Source organism: Hemibagrus wyckioides, linkage group LG09 (genome assembly GCF_019097595.1).
Source record: "Hemibagrus wyckioides isolate EC202008001 linkage group LG09, SWU_Hwy_1.0, whole genome shotgun sequence".
Lineage (NCBI taxonomy): Eukaryota > Metazoa > Chordata > Actinopteri > Siluriformes > Bagridae > Hemibagrus > Hemibagrus wyckioides.
The window spans coordinates 18,350,718-18,371,835 of record NC_080718.1 but is presented as its reverse complement, the minus strand read 5'-3'; the positions used below and the strand labels follow the sequence as shown (position 1 = coordinate 18,371,835).

The 21,118-nt window shown below is 38.8% G+C and overlaps 1 protein-coding gene across 1 annotated transcript; it reads right to left on the bottom strand.

The window, feature by feature from the left end:
* Positions 1 to 4,221: 4,221 nt before the first annotated feature.
* xkr6a (XK, Kell blood group complex subunit-related family, member 6a) lies at positions 4,222 to 20,549 on the bottom strand. The gene is made up of 3 exons (XM_058399172.1): positions 19,881 to 20,549; positions 9,673 to 9,869; positions 4,222 to 9,519 (listed from the first exon to the last, which is right to left on the bottom strand). The coding sequence occupies exons 1-3, from the start codon at positions 20,441 to 20,443 to the stop codon at positions 8,552 to 8,554; spliced, it is 1,728 nt and encodes a 575-aa protein (XP_058255155.1). The 5' UTR covers positions 20,444 to 20,549; the 3' UTR covers positions 4,222 to 8,551.
* Between the last annotated feature and the right edge of the window lie 569 nt (positions 20,550 to 21,118).

Genomic DNA, 21,118 nt, shown 5'->3' with positions numbered 1-21,118 from the left:
TTTAAAACCATTCGTTAAAAAGTCAATACAACAAAAAAAAAACAACTTAAAATATAAACTTTCATATAGTTAAATATAAATTTGACACAAAACATGTTCAAGTTCAAAAACACAGAAACACATATGTACAGATTTTTTTTTAAAAATTCACCATCACCTTAATAAACAAACCAACAAATGAACTAACACTGCTCATACGCAACACTGTTCAGATTTTAGAGCAAACTGGTCCAATATTTTCACTCCACTATATTTTTCCCTAAAGAAAATCTAAGCATCAGAATTGGTCATGAAATTCAGATCAGCCACATTTAGCTGGATCTAAAATCGTTTATTAAAATAACAGTAAAACCTCTATTATCTATTACTATCTACTATTATCTATTTTTCTAACCAGTAAAATCTATTACTTGCTTTACAATACACACAGATCAGCCATATCATTAGAAGCACATGCCTACTAGTGTGTGTTTCTTGTGCTGCCAAAGCAGTTCTGAGCCCATCAAGACATGGACTTCACAAGACCTCTGAAGGTGTGCTGTGGTATCTGACATCATGACATTAGTAGCAGATCCTTTAAGCACTGCAACTTGTGAGGTGATGCCTCCATGGATCAAACTTGCTTGTTCCCACAGATGCTGGATTATTCAATTGAGATATGAGAAATTTGGAGGCCTGAACATGTTCCTCAAACCACTCCTGCACAATGTTTGCAGTGTGACAGGGCGCATTATCCTGCTTAAAGAGGACAGTGATATTAGGTAATACTGTTGCCATGAAGAGGTGTACAATGTTTAGGTAGGTGGCACATGTTAAAGTCACATCCACACGACAGTCTGACTCATCTGCAGCTCCACAGTCCCATACACAGCAAGCTGCAATGCATTATGTCTTCTGACAGTTTTCCATTAAAGACAGAATTAACTTTTTCACCAATTCGTGATACAGTCTAGCCTTCACTCTCCATGCACATCATCAATGAGCCTTGGGCCCTCATGTCCCTGTCACCGGCTCACCGGCTGTCCTTCCTTGAAAATCTTGCCCATTTTCCTCCTTCCAACACATCTACTTCGAGAACTGGCTGCTCCCTTGCTGCCTAATATACCCCACACCTTGACAGCTGCCTTTGTAACAAGATAATTAATGTTATTCATGTCACCGGTCAGTGGTTTTAATGTTATGGCTGATCTGTTATACTTTGGATGAAAAACAGAACTGCAGAATCTAATATGTAGCCTTTATAATTTACCTTAAATAAAACTTCTGTTGTCCTGATGAAAAAAAAACTGATATAAAAACAAACTTATATTTATAATAACCCGAATGTTAGAATTTTAGAATTACAATTTTACAATTAGAGGTTTAGGAACATAAAACCAGAATTGGTGATGTGTGAATTATTTGGCCAGAGGAATCACAAAAACTTTTAACTGATATTGTCTGTTGTCGAATGTATTAAAACTCTGCCTTGGAGAAGACAATTATCACTATTCTGAAGTTACATTCTGCCAAAAATATTTCCTCTAGGTGCCAACTATGGAAAAATAAAGACGTTTTAATACATTCACTACAGATCTGCAATTATTCCGAACTGCCACAAAACCACAATTATAACATTAGTTATGCATGCTTAAAGCAACAAACAGACAAATAAATAAAGACTTTTCCAGAATTCAAAGTGCTATGAAAGCAAGGGGCAATCACCTTGTTCTGTCACTAATAGGTGGTGTTGCTCCACAAGAGCAAATGTACTCATTTCTGAAAACTGTACTTTTTGATACCTTTAAAAAAATATACTTAAACATGTAGTCTAGCTATGTGACAGCCCTTAGAGAACCATGACTTGGTCTGTTATTGTTTTTATGTCATTACTTCATTATATATCACTGAGCATTAGAACCAGTTCTGTTTAAAGCAAAAATAAATCAAAAACTATGCCCCATCACTGCTTAGCTGATCACCTGATGATCCAGGTTCCATCATCCATCTGATAGCTATAACACAATCATAGTGTTTTTTGTCCACAACAGAAGATGCTGTGCTATAATGACATCAGAATGGTGATGTCATCAACTTGCCATTGTACAAACCCTACATAAATATTATTCTGCTTCACAGTATATCATAAATATAAGCTATTGAATGTACAATATAGTTATCAAAAGTACCGTTTTACTCCACCACTGGTAAAATATATACTGAGAATTTTTGGAGAACAGGAAATATACATTTTGTGTACATCATACTTTATACATTTTGTACAGAGTTAACTAACTACATGCAGAAAAATGTGAAGGAAAGTGATGCGACATTCCTTTCCAAAGCGGCTGGTGTCAAAACCAGAATAGAGAACGTGATTGTATTGCATTGTTTGGATACCAAAGACTATGCTCTTGTGCTTTGATAAAAAACTCAATTACAACCAACAAGGTGATGTCCCCTTATGCAACACAGACCAATCAAGAAACTGGTACAAGGGCAACATTTTAAGATATTGTGCTGTGATAATTAAGTACGGTTATACAAACGTTTTAGAGAGTAGTTCCAAAACAACTTTGGTTAAGCCGACATTCTTCATAACAAACCTGACCATTTTTACTGAATAACAAACTAAATGTTGGAGTCAAAGCAATATATAATGCACTGCTATACAGAACACTGAGCAGTGATGGCTTTAAAATAAATTAATAAATGAATAAATAAACAAAATGGTATCAGTTAAAGAATCACTTTTAAGAGGTCAAAAGTGTTTAAACATGCGCCAAATCCTGTATATAAATATAGAAGACATAATGGTTCAAAACAGTAGTGTTAAAATTGTAGGTCTTTGTGATGTAAAAAGAAACATCGATAAATCATATCAGAACATTTCCAACGTTAGTGTAAAAATTACAACTTGTACAAAGGCTGTGAAAACCAAACTGAACTCATTTCCCAGATAAAGTGTGCACAACCCTGAACTAGTACTTAGTTGAAGTGCCTGGGTTCTGGCTGGACCATTCGAAAAGATTTTTCTTCTGCTGAAGCCATTTTTTATTTGGATGTGTGCTTTTTTTTTTTAATCAGTCACTTCACATGAGTTTGATGACTGGTGGATTTTGAGCACAGCCACATACACAAATATAAAAGGGTGTGCACACTTATGCAAATTATATTTTTATTTTTACTTTTGATTTTCTTAAATGTATCAGTTTGGTTTTCAGCGACATTTTACAGGTTAGATTTTTTACATTTAACGCTGAAAATGTTTTAGAAGGATTTATCTTTGTTTCATTTTTTACGCCACAAAATCCTGTACAGGGGTGTGTAGACTATACACCACCAGTCAAAAGTTTGGACACACCTTTTAATTCAATGTTATTTTCTACATTCTAGAACAATACTGGAGATTTGAAAACTATGAAATAACACACATGGACTTAAGTAATCCATATGTAATGACAACAAAAAACAGTCAGTTGTTATTTTAAGACACGAAGGTCAGGTGTTCTGGAATAGTTCTTGCAAGAACAGTATTGTCAAGTGCATTTGCAAAACCCATCAAGCACCATGATGAAACTGGCTCACATGAAGACCATCCCAGTAAAGCAGGACCAGAACTTACCTCTGCTGCAGAGGAGAAGTTCATTTAGAGTTACCAGCCTCAGAAATCACCAATTAACAGCACCTCAGATTAGAGCCGTTATGAAGGCTTTACAGAGCATCAGTAGCAGACATCTCAATATCAACTGTTCAAAGGACATTATTGTGCATTTCGGCCGTCTTCAGCATTGTTTTACAATGTAGAAAGAAATAAACATCAGGAAAGGCGGTGGAATTAGAAGATGTGTCCAAACTTTTGACTGGTAGTGTATATATATCTTAAAATAGTATATACACTGACTAAGCACTTCATTAGGAACACTACACTCAAACAGGCTGTGGCTTTCAAGTGATGATTGATTGGTTTCAGTGGCCCAAAGTATAACTAAGAAAACTTCACACCATTACTCCCCCTTCACCAACCTGATCTGCTGACACAGGGCACACTGGGACCATGGATTCATGCTGTTGGTGTCAATCTCTGACCCTATCATCTGTGTGCCTCAGCAAAAATTAAGATTCATCAGATCAGGCTAGTTTGATTAGATAACTTCATGAATGAGTAGTTGCACATTGTATTCCTTATAAAGTGCTCAGTAAGTGAACTGATCTAATACCCCACCCCACCCACCCACCGCCAGAGCAGTGCTACGATAATATCACAATTGTTCACAGTTGCTAATCCATGTGCTTATATCAGTGTAGAACTGCATGCTGGGAATTCGGAGGCAGTTTTAAAACAGAGTCTAAATTAAAACAAAAGGTCAAATGTAATGAGGGTCGCAAAATACATATAGCCTACGTATGTGTACAATTTACAGGTTGCATAATTTCGAAAAGGAAATATTCTTATGAATATTTTTCATGCTCCTGTAATCAGAAACCTGTTCCCTGCTCCAGTAGAGCAACACTGGATATCAAATGCAGAAGTTAAAGACTCCAGGCTTTTTACAGAATTACACACTGTATTATAATTAATAATTCAACTTCATTTGAAATTCTGCTAATCTAGGTTTTTTTTCCTGCACTTGAAGTTACTCAATTACACGCTGTGCCAATATGCCCTCACACAAACTCAGATTAATTCTATTATAAGGTGGCCATGCAGACTACAATAATTCAATTCTGAATTATATCTGTGAAACTCTAAGGAACATGAAGAATGGAGAAAAACATGCATACAATACATCAGGTTATCGAAACAGAAAAGCATACCTACGTGCCTAAAGCTACACTGTAGCTTTAGCATTCTGTACATAAGCTGTTCATTCACAATGGCATTTAGAGAAGAAACACAATGTATATCTAAAGTAAAAATAAATAAATAAATAAATAAATAAATAAAATAAATCTTTACATTTCTGTATTTGATAGTATACAAGACATTTCTGTTCAGTATTGTTTTTTAAATGAACAGTTTGTTATACAGTAAGGCTTTATAAGAAAATCTATTTAGGTCTTCATAAACATAATATACAAAGGCGGTTCAGCTTTAGCACCTTGATGACAATGTTCCCAAAAGTCTGCCAAGTACAGCAATACTGGACAACACCTTCTAGCTTCAACGCCACCGCGTGCCTGTAATGTGCTCCTAACAGAATTATTTTTAACAATTCAAGTAAAAACTTGCAATGCCACGTAGTTGTTAGGTTGTGCTTAGTGACAGGAAGGTTGTGTGTTTTACATTTCACAATCGCCAGAGATCCTGCATCAGCTAGAAGTCGCTTTGGATGAAAGTGTCTTCCAAATAAATAGATGTAAATATCTAGTATTGCTGTATCTGTAACACTTTAAGAACAGTTACTGGGCTGTGCACAGGATCTAGTTTTCCTGTGCAGCTGCACCATTGAATCTCTCAACTTCTGTAACTTACAATAAGACTGGAATGTTTACTTTACTCTCTGCTGCAATGCCATGTTAAATACAAGTATCATGTTCGGCTTCTCTATGTGGATAACAAACAAATAATTGAAAAGGGAAAAAAAATGTGCACATTGGGCATTGTTGTTTGCTGAAAAGTTTGTCTTGGCAGCATTAAGCACCAGCAATAGATAAGCACCACAGATTAAAATAAAGAGGGATCCTAATAACAGAAATGCAGAAGGGATTGTTATCGAAAATCAAGCATCTGCTCATGTGAGAATTATTTAAGCTTCTGAGCTGCACATTGGTGTGTAGGATGAGTATTCAATCAGTTTCAACACATTTTCTGCATTGTCAGTTTATGCCATTCACTAAAAAGATTGCAGCTTGAGAGAATTATGAGCAGAGGAACAAGAGAAAGGACATCACAGAAAGACTTGTGAATGGATATTTTGTAAAATAAAAAAAAAAAAACGGAAAATTGGTGTCTTTAGAACATAGGGGTGAGGATACAGTATAATACTGAACTGAAATCTCAGCTCTACACTGATTAAATAAAACGATAAAGCAATTTAAATGCTGCTGATGATGATACGAACCAATCACAGTGTTTTAGCACCTGGAGGATGGCAATTCCCCATGGGACATACTTAACAACTGTTTACACCAGGAGAACGTTTTGGCAAAAGCAAAATACAAGTTGAAACCTCCAGCAAACAACAAAACCAGAATCTAGAACGAAGGTGACCTGAAACCAGAACTGAGTTTCAGTAGTTACTCTATATGCAGAGGTACTATGTTGTGAATGTATTCACTTAAAGTACAAGGTTTGAAAGAAAACAAGCCAACAAGCACATTTGTAGTAATCTGTAGAATATCTGCACCAGAATATACCTGAGCCATACACTGATATAAAGGGAAGGGCTAGCAGCAACCAGGGAAGGAGCGTGTTAAAAGAGACAGTATACAAGGGCTCAGATTACAAGATCATATCCGCATACATTACAAACAGCAAGAAATCATTTACCTCAGGCGAATTTGTAATGTCAACCCTAATATGCTGTCTCTCAAGCTCCTTTCCATCCCTGGCAAGAACCCTTCCCCTTGATGGATGCACCTGCATGGCATCTGGGATTTAGGATCACAGCAGGCACAAAAGGAGCCACAGCAGTATACTCAGTGTACCAAACCTGAAGTGTGTTGATGTTCGTGATATAAGTGACACATATTTAAAATATACAGAATAAATTGGAAATGAGGATGGTGTAAAACAACTCATTGCCTAACCGTGCCTATAAAACGAAGGCATCATGCCTTATCTAGATGTTTAACTTCTCAGGAATTTGTTAGCTCCAGCTTCCTTGACTTAACTACAATTAGATGTTTTAAAGGCATGGATGTTTTTTTTAGACTAAAGTTCCTGTATCTGCCCAAGTTTAAAATAAACAGGTGTCAGTAGGTGTTCAGCAGTCTTACCAAGAATTCTGAGCCCTAGAATTTCCACAAAAGCATATGATCTGTGTAAGAATGTAGCACCATATCCAACAATAAGCTGTTTGCTTAGGTACAATAGAAGAACTATTCGTTGTAAGCACCTATCCAAAGGAAGGTTACTGACAGGTGGTTAGGTTATAGCAGAGGATGTGATTTAGGAAGGCATCCTCATCTCCAGGAAAGAAACACTGCAATGGTTTTTTAAGTTTCTGAGAAAAAAAAAAAAACAATCAGGTATATTCAGGCAAAGATAAGTATTAGCTCCATGAGTTTAGCTTTTTTTTTTTTTTACACAAACTTAAAGATAAAAAAAAAACCATTGGAGGAAAAAAAAATACATGTATGAAAATGATTCCATAAGGAATCACTGACAAGCATTTGCACCTTTTAATTTTATTACTTGGTTTCAAGTCCAAATAGGGAATTGGACTAAAAACCATGAGAATGAGCACCAACAGAGAAATACATGTGTGGGGCTGGGAAGAATGGAGGAAAACTACCTGACCATTCCCACTATATTGCAGCAAGTTAGACGGACAGCTGAGAAGGCAAGAGCACAATACTTTGAAGCAGGGTTGCCAGGTCTGTGTTACAAAACCACCTCACATCCAAACACACCCAAATGTCATAAAAAGTACCTAATGTAAAGTATATTTCCCGTTTAAACCTACACACAGCTTTTAAAAGCAGTAGCACAACACAGTTGGACAAAATGGTCTCATATTATTACAGATATTATTATAATAGCTATGAGACCAATTCACTGGGTTCACTGATAATACATCCCAGAGTAGCTTCATTCAGCAGGAAAACAGTGGACCTGGCAATACTGCTATGAAAAGTACTCTAGAGAGCTCTTCTTAAGTCAAAAGCTGTCCATTTTCCTATGTACTCAACAAACTCTACAGCTTTCACTTTGTGCCTGATGATACGGACATTAAACATGCGGTGCAAAACGTACTTCATGAGCTTTTAGTGAAAGCTGTGCTATCATGAGTCAATGAGGTATCTCATGAAGTACATTTCTGAAAGTAGGACTTCTTATTAAGGTATCTTTAAGGCAATCAGTCAATGAATGCCACTGTATAATCTGTCAATTTGAAGCTTTTGCCTGCAGGGGTCAGTGTAAGTGCAAAGCAAAGTCTGAAACCCTACAGAACACTGACACTATTTACAACGAGAACAGGAAGACAACTAAAGGTAAACAGAAATGGAATGGAATGGAATTGATAAATAGCTTCAACGGGGTCAATCTACCTCCATTTTTCCAATGTGATGGTTTCAGCTAGCTGTAAACACACTGACAGAAGATATACATCCTCTTAAAGGAAGTTGACATTGTTCAATAGACTATATAAAAAGAAAATGCATATGTACAAATAAATATACACTCACAGTTTGCATAAGAAAATCATTTACAATGACTAAGATCAAGTCTTCTTTTTCACATTTTAAGTATTCATTTATAATAAATCATTACAAAATTTTTTTTGCAAAAAACCTTTTAAACCGTTTGATTAAATGAAAGTTTTAAAAAAAGAAACTAAGAGGAATGGATGATGACTAATAACAGAATGAGTGAAATAAAAAGTGTGGAGGAGAGAGGATATGGTCACAGAGAGGACTCGTACTGAAGGAGCTCATAGAGTAGAGGCCCGTCCCTGTACCTGATCCCTACAGCCGAGGGGCTGATAAACTGCAGGATGTTAATGGTCCTTCTCAGACGCCGATCCACAAAGTGGGCGTCCCAGGCTGGGTAACGTTTGCGGGGCATGTCGATCTTGATGAGCGGCCCCTCTGGTCGATGGCGGCCCAATGGCGTGGTGGGTTCGGGGGAGCGCACCTGAAACACTGGTAAACAGGTCTCTGCTGTGGAGTCATCCTGTTGCCCATAAACTGCTGTAGATGCCCGACTTGGGGTTGTCTGTGCAGCATAATGACCAGGGGTTGGTGCCATTGGCTCGGCCTCAGGGGGTAAAGGAAGACCCCAGAGTAGATCGGCACAGCAGGAGCTGGCTAGCACCCTCATCCTAGGGCCCATGGGGTGAAGGACTCCATAGTAGATGCCCATGAAGACCACTCCTGAGGCAAAACTTAGATAAACGCCACACAGGACTGGCACTGCATAAGAGTCCGTGGTGGTTGGGTCTCTATAGGCGTACCACAGACAAGTGAGCACCGTGTTCTCGGCAAGCACCACAAAGTAGTAGATCATCATCCGGTAGCGTGTCTGGCCTTCCTTCACATTAAACCAGCAAAATATGTAGACAATGCCAACTACCATGTTGAAGAGCACCTCCTCCCACTTGGACATGCAGAAATCAGTGCCTCCATGCACAATCCAGAAGGCCATAGCACACCAGTGCATCACCACGAAAATGCCAAAGTAGATGTGGAAGATTGATGCAAAGAGAGCAAAGGAGAGCACCCGTGAAGAAATGGTGAAGAGCCTCCAGAAGATGTGAATCAGTGCTCCTCGATAGCTCATGCTCTTCTTGTCATCTCTGGAGTCCCTCAGGAGCTTATGGTAGGAAGCTAACACCCAGGACAGAGACATCAGAGAGCCTAATAAAGAGACACCTGAGGGAAATGGAACAGTAATACATTTAGTATTGGTAGCAATCAATGAGTTTGCTCACTAAACATATCGTGTGTCCAGGTAACCCAGTCTTTTTCAAAGATTACTGACAGTAGGATTAAGATCAAACGGAGGTAAACAAATAGATTCCTTACACTGCAAAGTCTCAGCCCGGTTCTTCTGGATCATAATGCAAAGTTGTAGCACCAGTTGGGGAGCACTCTCCAAGAACGTCTCTAGCAGTCGAAGCATGTTGACATCAGCATACTCGTACATCATGGCCCAATAGAATCTCCGTCTGTGTCTGGTCTGACGCCGGCTCTGGATGCCCAAGTACATAGTCCGAATGTATCTGATTGGAAAAAGTGAAGATAAAATTTGCTTAGCATTTGCTGAAGAGAAAAATATTACAAGTACAGTGTAAACAGCAACCACACGGCACGCTGTGTCATTGCAGAGCTAGATCTTCATTCAAGGGACAGACATTAATGAAACTGGGAAGCTAATTGAATCTTATTATACACTTTAATGCTTCACGACTGCAAGTAGTACAATGAAATAGTAACAATCAACTGAATAAAGTTCTCAAAGAGACATTTGTTTAAAGGATAAACACATTTGTAATGCGACTCATTTAAAGATACACATATATAATCGTTAACCATATTTTCAGTTTCTATCTATTCATTTCATGCTTGATGTGCATCAGTTTAAAGAAAGGTTGCGCTCTCTCTCTCTCCTTAATCCTTTAAAGTCGTAGAAGCAGACTCACATTCCTCACTATTGCAGCTACTTATTAGTTTCACTCTAGTTGATACATAATATATAGTAGTTTAGTATTATAGTAGGTTACTAATAATAGTATAACAGTAATGATTGGAAAAGTTAAACTTTTAGCTGCTCAGGTCTGTAGGTTCAATCTCAAAATGTACCTTGTGACATCATGAAGTGAAAGAACTGATTAAACATCATTTTTTGGCATGTTTTATTTTCACATTTAAATTAAATAGCAGTTATAAGTCCACATTTCCAAAGAAAATTCCTGGAACTTTCTACTGAAGGAAGAAAAAAATGAAGCGAGTAAGATTAAGATGAAGAGTATGGCTAACTGTAAGCCTAATTTCTTCACTGTGTTTCTCTGTTCTCACAGTATTTTCTTCCAATTCGGTCTTCTCTCCTTCCTTCAAGTTCTGGGTTGTCAGGGCAATTTCACGCCTACGAAAATTAGTGGATTTTTCTTGTGTGCTCGTTACCAAGACGTGTACTAATAGCAAAGACGTCACCTCATGACTGTGACCATGACCGCATGTGTGTAGCCTATAAAAAGGCCTTCATTACCTCACATTTGTCCTACATCCTATTTTTGTCTTGCTGGGGAGTGGAAGAAGAAGATTCACGATGATTAGAAGTACCCAAAAATCCTTGCAAAACACTGCATAAAACGTTTCTGTTAAATCAATATGAGCCACCTACTGGGAGAGCTGTATTTTTTGTTTTGGCTCTCTGCTGAGAATGCAGAGTAGTTCATATAATACAATCATTCATTTAAAAACCTTTAATTAACATCATTTAATTCATTCATTCACCTTCAGCAACCTGCTTATCCTGGTCAGGGTCACTGTAGATCCAGAGCCAATCCAGGAATCATGCAAAGCATTCAGATTTGAACCCACTGTGGGTGTGGCCTAAACCAGAGGTTTTCTTTTCTTTTGTCTTGTCTTTTCTTCGATATGAACCCTACCACTATGTCCCCAGAAACACTGGTACACACTGGACAAACCCCAGAAGAAATACAATCACTGCCAGCATGGTCTGTGAATTCTTCTTCTGACAGTTTCTTAACCTTTTCTAGTAGTGTAATGGTGTCGCCTACAGATGTGTTTGGGAATTTTTTATTAAACCTGCTCATGCAGTTATTATTTTTGTTTGTACCTGTCCACAATGATTTTTCAATTTCCCAATATATAAACCCTAAGCAGGGGGTTAGTAAGGATGAATGTATGAACAATGTAAATGCGTGTTTACGAACATGGTCACTGTTTGTCCTGTGAGCTTCATATCTGACAGCTTGCTTTCACCTCATACGCCTCAGGCTACAGAAGAACTGCTGCCTATTCAGCAACCTTCATTCATGCTGCAGGAATTCAGAAGGGCACAAAGCGACCAACCAATGTGGCTATAAACCCCGCTAGGAAAAGGAAGGTGAGCTCCTTTATGGAGTGGAGAGAATTATTGCGTTGGAAAGCAGAGTAGAGAAGCTGGCAGTAAGAATCAGCCAAATTGAAGAGCTGTTAGAGGAATTGCAACAGTAAAGTTTAGAGCCCAGTGGAGCTTAGGACACCTGCTTTGATTGTAGAGACAGACCACTTTGTATCACTTGCCACTAGTTCCTGTGCAGGTGGACAGGTTTATTCAGGAGGCCCTGGATGATCCACCTTTCAACCTCTTGGTTGAAACATAAACAATATGAAGAATATGGGAGAGAGAGCTATCAGTGGATGGAATGAGATGCAGGATACAGCATACAGATAACAGCAAACCAGTAGGTCCAAGTATGTACACATACTAACCAAATCACCAAAGCATGTTTCACCAGAAGTAGTTAGAGATTTACAGTATCAAAGTTTGAAAATACACTGTCAGTAGTGAGCTGCTTTACCCATTACCTTCCCAGACTAAAGTAAAGTACAGTATTAACAGACTAATGTTTTATCTTCATCAGTAGAGTACAGTACCAATTGATTTAGTTATTCTCATCATCAGCAGAGAGAAGTATCACCACTTGAGTGACTCTTGTAGAAACATTATCAGCACTGAAGTGATTCTTATTCACCCTTAGGTTCAGTATGAGTCCTTGTGTGGATCACTCTCTTAATAGCCTCACACTTGCAACCCACTCCACCACAACATGGAGTAACATCAATGCTTTGATCAGTTATGATTCCAAACTGAAAAAGGTATCAGCATTTACCATCCAGAAAATGTACTAGTACGTATTAGGAATTATTGTGATGACTAATATGCAGTCTTTAATAGAATCAAAACATCCTAGCATTCCAGAGTGTAAGAAAGTAAATCAGTAGGATACATATGTAATTGTGATTCTGCAACTAAATGGAAGAATACCAGGCCATCTGGGTCACTCGGGTTAATGTGAATGATGTAGCCGAGGGTATTTATGCTCAGCTAGGAAACAAGCACATGGGAAAAATCTACTAGTTCTAGAACTAACTAACCCTGGTGTTCCTCCATGGTAGGTGCATAAGTATACAGAAAACAGGATACAAGTTTCGAAATTGTTCACCATTGAAAATATGGTCATTATATGCAATAAAATGACACGCTTATCACAGCGGCTCTGGTCATGCTGCATACTAAATAGCTGCTATGTCAATGATATGCCTGTAAATGTAAAAAAGTTAAAAAACATTCTTTTTTACATGCTAAACTGTACTCATATATTGCAGCTTTTCAATAACAATGAGTGCAGAACATTGTGCTGCAGACAAAATCCACTATTTCAGCAGTAGCAAAAAAGAGGTGAGAACACCACGTATCAACTGCTTAAAAAAAACAAACCAATAAACCCCACTATGCCTCCAACATCATGTCAAGGGTATCAGTAGCATGTGCATAATTCTTTTAGGAACACAATGTCCTGTTCACTTCTGCACTCACACCAAACTGCCAAGCTGTCTAACAGCTTGGCTAAGATACATGCAGGATAGTTTATGAGGAGCTTCAATTAAGCTTGGCAGCATGTTCAGTGAGTCATGCTGCTTAGGACTGACTGTAGACAAATTAGCCATGACAAACTGAGCCTGAGTTTTGATTGCCCACACAAACTCACACATTTGCACACACTCCGAGAGGGAAAGCGTGATCATCCATCATCTGTACCTGCGCCATATTGGAACACACCATATGACTCAGTGAAGATTCAAAATTCACATTACATACCCAGGCATTACGAATATAGGTATTTTTTAGACGACAACGTTAGGTTTCCTAGATTTATTAAGACTTAAAAAGCTAACTAAACAAAAGTTGAGTGTAGACAAGACAAAATTAGGAAACATGAAGAAGGCAATGGCCAAAACACTAATCAAGACAGGCAACAATGTCTAGCTGACAACAAAGAAAGTCAAGGATGACCCCTATGAAATATGCCAGTGTTCTTTCAGTATCTGTTTCAGATCAGAGTTGGCAGGCATGAAAAGGGAAAGATATTGGTAATATACTTGTGATATATGGTAATGGCATGGCAGGTATAGATGAAAAGTTACTCTGTTGATTTGTCTGATTATTTTGAAAGAGGCTTGGTTGGTATTTCAAGGTCTCCAGGTGTCCAGTGTCCAGATGTGAGCTGAGCAGTTGAATGGCTCATGGATTTCTGGGTAAAATGTGACCATTCTTCTGGGTGTGTATAAGAAAGTGAAGAGGAATCAACTAATTTCTTGATTGGTTCTATCCACTTGCCTGCGAACACATGGGAAATGGTTTAATAAACATTTGTATGTTTTGTAGCATGGTTTCCCACCAATATTTCATGTTGTTGTGTTGATGAGTCAGCTGACCATTGACAATGGAGTGGTATGAGCTCAGGTTACCATAGCTTTGGGAAGATCCAAAGTGATTCAACATGATTCTTGCAAGATGGTGTTGTTAATGGTGGATTTGGAATCTATTGCATATTTGTAAGAGGGGAGTCTGGGTTATGTGAGCTAGTGAAATGACTTTTGGTAAATTATATGTACAATCTTTGAGTGTCCATTTAAAAGTGACAAGAGGGGTTGAAATAAAATTTCTGATGAATCTTTGATTTGCAAACTCCATAGATTTTTGAAGCTTTGGCACATCACTCGGTTACTGCTAAGATTTAGACTTTGTCCCTGACAACACCCTCTTGAGTTATGATAAAACCTAGAAAGATGGCTTGCGGAAATCACATTTCTATATTTACTGAAAAGTAGGGTGGGTTCAATTGGGTTAAGATGTCTTCAAGGCCATCAAAGATTTTCTAAATACATCAATAACGAATGGATGGAAGACCAGTCCCATAAGGTATTGTGCTGTACTAAATTGTAAGCACTTCTAAGATCACGCTCGGTGAACATTTTGGCTGTCTGTAGAGCTGAGAGCACCAGAGGCTGTGGGTATCTGTATTTTCCACTGATTTGGGTCACGATTATCTCTGCATGTATGAAGACCACACAAAAAAGAAACATGCAAAGGTTTGCCTCAGAAATGCATCTGTCCATGAGAAGGAAACCCTAACAATTTCTTGTATCAGAACCTCTATTTCTTTGTGATTTACTATATGAAGCTTCTGATCAGTTTACAAATCTTGGATTTCAGGATTATATCCTGTTATATAAGGTTATATTCGCATACAAATTCAAGTGCAAATATGCCAATAACACATTTTAAACAGATGTCACATCTAACACATGTCGCAGATAACTGCATTCGCTTTTTAGAATGAAAATGAAACCAGAAATCAGGCTGGTCGGACCCACGAAATATTCACCACATGGGAGAAATCTATATGAAATTAGAAGAGAATTCTCCTCTTTTGACGTACTTTGCAGTAGATGTTTCTGTGTTACAGCTCAGATGAAAGACATACTCGTCTGTGTAATCCCACAAGAGCCTCTGGCGTTTTTCTGCAAAGAGCTTCCTGGGGAGAGTGTTCAAACAGGCTCTCCTTTTCAACAGACTTCACTGAATAAATACACAGGAAGAGGAAATGCCTGGCTCAGCAAATACCCTCCATCATAGACAGTGGATTTAAACAAAATGCTGAAATCTGCTTTGAAAGAGAACTTACCATAGGGACAAGTGAAAATCAGGGTTATACTTCAGACCAAATTAATAAGTGTTTAGTTATGCCACCGTCATTAACTAACTGGGAAATTTGACTCCAAGACACAGAAAAAGAAAATGTCAATAAATGGAGAGATGGACTTACAAGCAACTTGCTCCATGGGCCACTTTTTCTCTTTACACTCTGCTGAGAGAATAAGTGTAAACCCACCCCATCTCAAACCCAAGAGCTTCTTTATGGAGCATCAGTCCATCTGGTCAACTAAAGCAAAACAAACAGAAAAGAATGGAATCATGAAATGAGAATGGGGTGAAGGCAGAAGTACAAAAAATAAAACCAAACTGACAAAATCATGGTATAAAGGTGATGGTGAATGAAATTAATAAAAATGAAAGCAAATGAAAACTTATGACAAAAAAGGCAACAGTCAGTGAAGCCTCGCTTCTAATTTAAAATCATTTTTAAATATTACATTCAGAGGGATTGGAAAATCCATTCAGTATAATGCAGTGAGGATATTTCAAAGACTAAGTGCAAGGTCAAATGGAGTCAAAAAATAAAAAATGCCTTTGAGAATGAAATTGTTTTAAACGTTCCTGTCCGTTAATAGTAAACTGTACATAGCACATGGTATATAGTGACTCCTGAGACTGTGTTAAATCCTCTGCAAGCAAATTGTTTCAAGCAGGGTATTAGAAATCCTTTAATTCATATTTTTAAATGTTGTATCATATTACTTAATTTCTCCGCTCTGCTGCTTCTCACCGGACTGTAACAGAACCTACTAGCTCCTCTGTTGTGTCGTATAAAATTTTCAGCATGCAGAACATTATGTTCTAAACCCAGGAGTAGTAAAAACAGATCTTACACTGGATAGGTGTCTTAGCCAGGAAAATCATTCAAAGCTGTGTAATTATTTAGCCAGTGCTTGTTTGTGGTGAGTTCTCAGAAGCAGCATGTGCCTGAAGCCTGAGGACAGAAAGCCCTCTTGCATTTGGCATAATTACACCAAGCCATTAATATTGATTCTCCAACTGCTGTCTGAAAGATGTAGCACTGAATCATCAACAGCACAGCCCTCAAAGTGAAAAGGGTAGGACTGGAGTCAGCATCTCCTTTTTCCTGGAATATGAACCACTAGGTGTCCTTGAGTTGTTTTGTCTTGTTGTATCGTTTAACATATTTCTCTGTATTTTTTACTGATAGTCCACAACATTTTGCACTGCCCTAGTTTTTTACAGCAAGGTTCATAGTCTCAGGAGGATCTAATGGCTTGCTTGAGTGTGAAACACGGCATCACTGCTTGTGTCCAGCTCATCACAAGGTGACTGTATCTGGCTATATGAATCAGTACAATTAAACCGATGACGGTTCAGTGTGATTTTTGGCGCTAGAAGACGAATACATTTAGTGCATGGTGATGAAAGGGGAAAACTGTAAACTGGGATAACTGATCACAGCTAAGTAAGTTTAATGTTGAAGTCAGCTGCTGTCACAGTATAGCTGACTGGAAAATGGAAAATTGTGTGATGACTAAGTGTAGGGTATTTATGGGGTGCAGAAGAGCACTAAACACACAGTGGGAATTCAGGCCAGTGTGCCAAGACTACCATCTGGGTATGACCAATCTCCTACTGCTGGTCTATCTTGCGCTGTGAAGAAATTTTACATACTGTAAGCAATCACAGTATGTAAAGCAATTGTGGCATGTCTAGATGTTTACTTTTATTATTTCCATCCATTCATCTGTAACACTTATCCAATACAGGCTCATGGGGAGCCTGGAGTCTATCCCAGGGGTAATAAGCGAGAGACACCCTGCATGGTGTGAAATAATCACACACTCTCACACACGGACAACAGAGAAATTTCAAAGCCAGCCTACAATGCACGTCTTAGGACTGGAGGAGGAAACCCCTGAAGCCTATAGGGTGAACATGCAAACTCCACACACACAGCGCAAAGGCAGGAATCAATCCTCCTCCAAACCTAGAGCACATTTTACGTAATAATTAAAATGATAATGGGTTCCTTAATACACTGGGACTTTGTTATCAGTTCACATCTGCTTTTCAGAATCTTTTATCAGTCCTAGCTCAGGCTGAAATAAGAAGACTGCAAATCTGGCTCGTGGCCACAGGAAAAATGCTTTATTTTCAGTAGGCTTAAAGGGGATTTTCATGCCAGCCAAACTCTACATCAAGACTGCACTCTTAACACTCCAATCAAGCCTCATTATAGTTTGCTTTGCCAAGGGCAGCATATGTGCATATCCAGTGAGCTTAAATGGTGCTGATGGGAAGCAAACGTTTGCTTGAGACTGCCAGCTTTGTGCTCCATGTGTTTGGACAACCATAGGGAAACAGTCCAACAGAATCTGTCAGTTCATTATTTCTGCAGAAGTAACTCATAACTCACATATCTCAATGGGCTGTGCTTCCTGACACCCAGAATCGACTATCAGACCTAAACCTGACACTAGCACTGAATACTGTTAATCGTTGTTTTATTATTTATGTTTTTAACTCTAAACTAAAATGAAAATAACTTAAATATTATAATCGCATTAGTTCTGCACAATCTCTTCTCTATCCCTATTTAGCTTTTTTAATTAATTCTGGTGATTCAGCACAGTGACTCAACTTCATGAAAATTCATCAATTCCTGGACATCCAGCTTCTCCAGATTATTTCAATCAAAGATCTGTCTCAAAGAAATAATCATTTCTGTGAATCATTTCTAATCAGCAGAGCTGCCTTTCTATAATTGCAAACTGAAATCATTCTGGGCTCCAACCCTGATCTAATCCTAGGTGAAATTCAATATATTCCCATACTACAGCATGAAACCAAGAGTAAAAAAACGCTGACAGAAGCAAACTGCTCATTTATCTGTAACTATTTTACATCATATTTTCAGGTCCTGATAAAGCAGAAGGAGCGAGCCGTGTGTCTGAGATTCCCCAAACTGCCACTACCACTTTTATAAATAATGGCTAAAAGAGCATTCTTGGTGTAACCACATATTATTAGCTTTAAAGTTTTGTTGTACATGTTACAATCACAATAAAGACATTGTATTCTATTTCTGTTCTATTCTAAAAATCATACTAATTTGAAATAAGAATTCATTTAAGTTTAATGCAGCACTGTATGTCAGGTTCTTTACCATCGCAAGTTACTAATTAGAAACCAAATTTTCCAGCTTTCAGCAGTGTTGTTCAGTGATTTAAGTGGTTGTTAACTTGAATAAGCAAAAGATGTTTTATTTTGGTGGTTATAATGCAGAAACTACTGCTTGAAAAAGGCACACAAGAGCTGAAACAACTTTAATAATACTTTAGTTCAAGATCCTGACATGATGACTTCATGAACTGTTTAGAATGTATAAATAAATTGAGTATAATCTACATGTAGACATCTTTGGAAGCTTGGGGACAAAGGGTCCTCAAAATATTTGCAACTAGGCTTAAAGAACCTTTAAGAAAACCTCTAATGCGCACAGCACAGATTCAAACATTAGGTACAAGACAGAACATGCGTACGGTCATATGAATTTATTTGAGCCACAGGAACTTTTATTCATTCTTTTATTCAACTTCCTTACCAGTCTTTTCAAACCTTATAGATTTGATCTTATTAACTTAGTGTTAGCATTATATGTACTCGCTTTTTTGTCGTTGTTGTTATTTAATTTACCTCCTTTTAATTCCAAGTCCAGTCAATTAGGTTTTCAACTATGACAGCTAAAAATAGTCAGTGACACAGCCTTCTTGTAGATGTGTTTTTAAGGTAAATAAATTACAAGTCATACTGTTTTCACATGCAAACAGAAACTAATGCTTTATGCTTCTGTAGCCACATATAATGAACAATTTTCCATCTGTATACATTCATTTTACTCTATGTTTATTGAAAACAAGAGGTGTAAACTACCAATCCATTAAAATATAAACAGCTTTTTAAAAAATTATATCAGTGATGAAAATGGCAGTGAGATATTGTGGTTTAGGTATGAATGAAGACTCTTGCATGAGTGAAGAAGGTCTTCAAGATTTAAACACGGGTCAGTCCATGTTTACTCTCTTACTCATTCATTGTTACCTGGATGACTGAAAATCTTCACAGACTTAATCGTTCTCACAGGAACCGACAGAGCAAACGAAGGGTACTGAATGTACTCTGTGGTATGATGTCACGCAGCACAGATGTGTTGGTTGAGAGCATGGAGTACACTCACCAACACATAAGCCTTTTTCAGGGAACAGTAAGAGTGGGAACCAAAAAGATCTTCCTACTTAAGCATGACATATAAAATTAACTGAAAAAAGCCACTGCACACTTAAAACACACTGGTGCATTTGTATATAATTGCATATCTCCTGCCTGCCACTGCTTTGCTGAGTTGAAGTGAGGTCGAAGCAGGGTTATCTTGCCTATCACAAGGTAGCAAGTGTAAGTGAGCGTGCTTGAGTATGAGGGAGAGTGAAAGAAAGGGAGCACATCATCACACTGGCGTCCGAAAACTCATCCTTACCTCCACACTTGGCCCAATTGTAGGAGATGCACCAGCACTTGCCATGTCCAGATGGAGATGTGGCAGCATGTACGCCTGCCGTACTTGCCTGCGCTCAGTCCAGCGGTGGCTCTCCGGCTGAGACCCTGTACCGGACCGAGGCCTCCGCCCGTGTAGTCCTGCACGAACCACCTGAAGCTGAGGATCTGCACGAGCACGGACGGAGCGAGCACGAAAAAGAGCGTGAGCCCGAACCACGCATAGTCCCGCTTCCCGTAGTAATCCACGGCCAACAAAACGTCCGTGCCCACATCCCAAAAGAACACGAGCATGGCCAACACGATCCACAGACAGTCCAGCCATAGGCGCTCCTCCGCTACTCTTCCTCCTCTTCGGTTCCCCTTCCTCGTGAGGGAGCGCAGGCACGCGCTCCGGCAGCCCCAGTAACACGACGACGACTTACAGCAATGGCAGATGTGGATGGCCGCGCTGTCCAGCTCGTCGTCGTTGGCCGCCGCTTCGTCCTGCTCATCCAGCTGCGCGAACCCGGTAACGACCCCCACGCCATCGGATTTCACTGCCATCTTGCTCGCCGAAACGTTTCGTCCCCCCCTTCCTCCGTTTCAGGGCTGGTGACGTCACTTCCCAAATACCTGTGCTCCGCAGCCTCTACCCAGGAGCGTGAGAACTTAATTAATCTGTGAATCTTGTGAATTTATGAATAAGCGTGTCTAATGCTCAGACGTGAAATACACCCTTTATCACCAACCAGCCGTGGGCTTAACATTTATGGAATTACTCCTTATGCATCAAAACAAACACTGACGTGCAAATTCAACGGAAACCTGGAGAATCCAGAGGAAACCCATGTAGAAGAACATTTAGTCTATCATGCAGTGCCAGTACTTTCCTAACAATAAGAATCCTAAATGTATATTAGCATTTCATATTTACTATGGGAAATATTTATCATATTTCCTCCCTTGCACCTCCAGGGTTGGGGACCAATTCCTGCCGTGTGTGTGTGGAGTTCTCACTTTGCTTCGGGGATTTTCTTTTCCCAGTTCAAAATACATGCATTGCAGGCTGATTGGCATCTCTAAATTGGGTGTGTGATTGTGCCCTGCAATGGACTGGCACCCTGTCCAGTGTATCCCCTGCCTTGTGCCCTGAGTCAACTGTGATATTCTGCAAGTTCCCTAGAACATAGTATAAGCAGTTCAGAAAATGGATGGATTAATATTTCCTTTCCTTTTCCT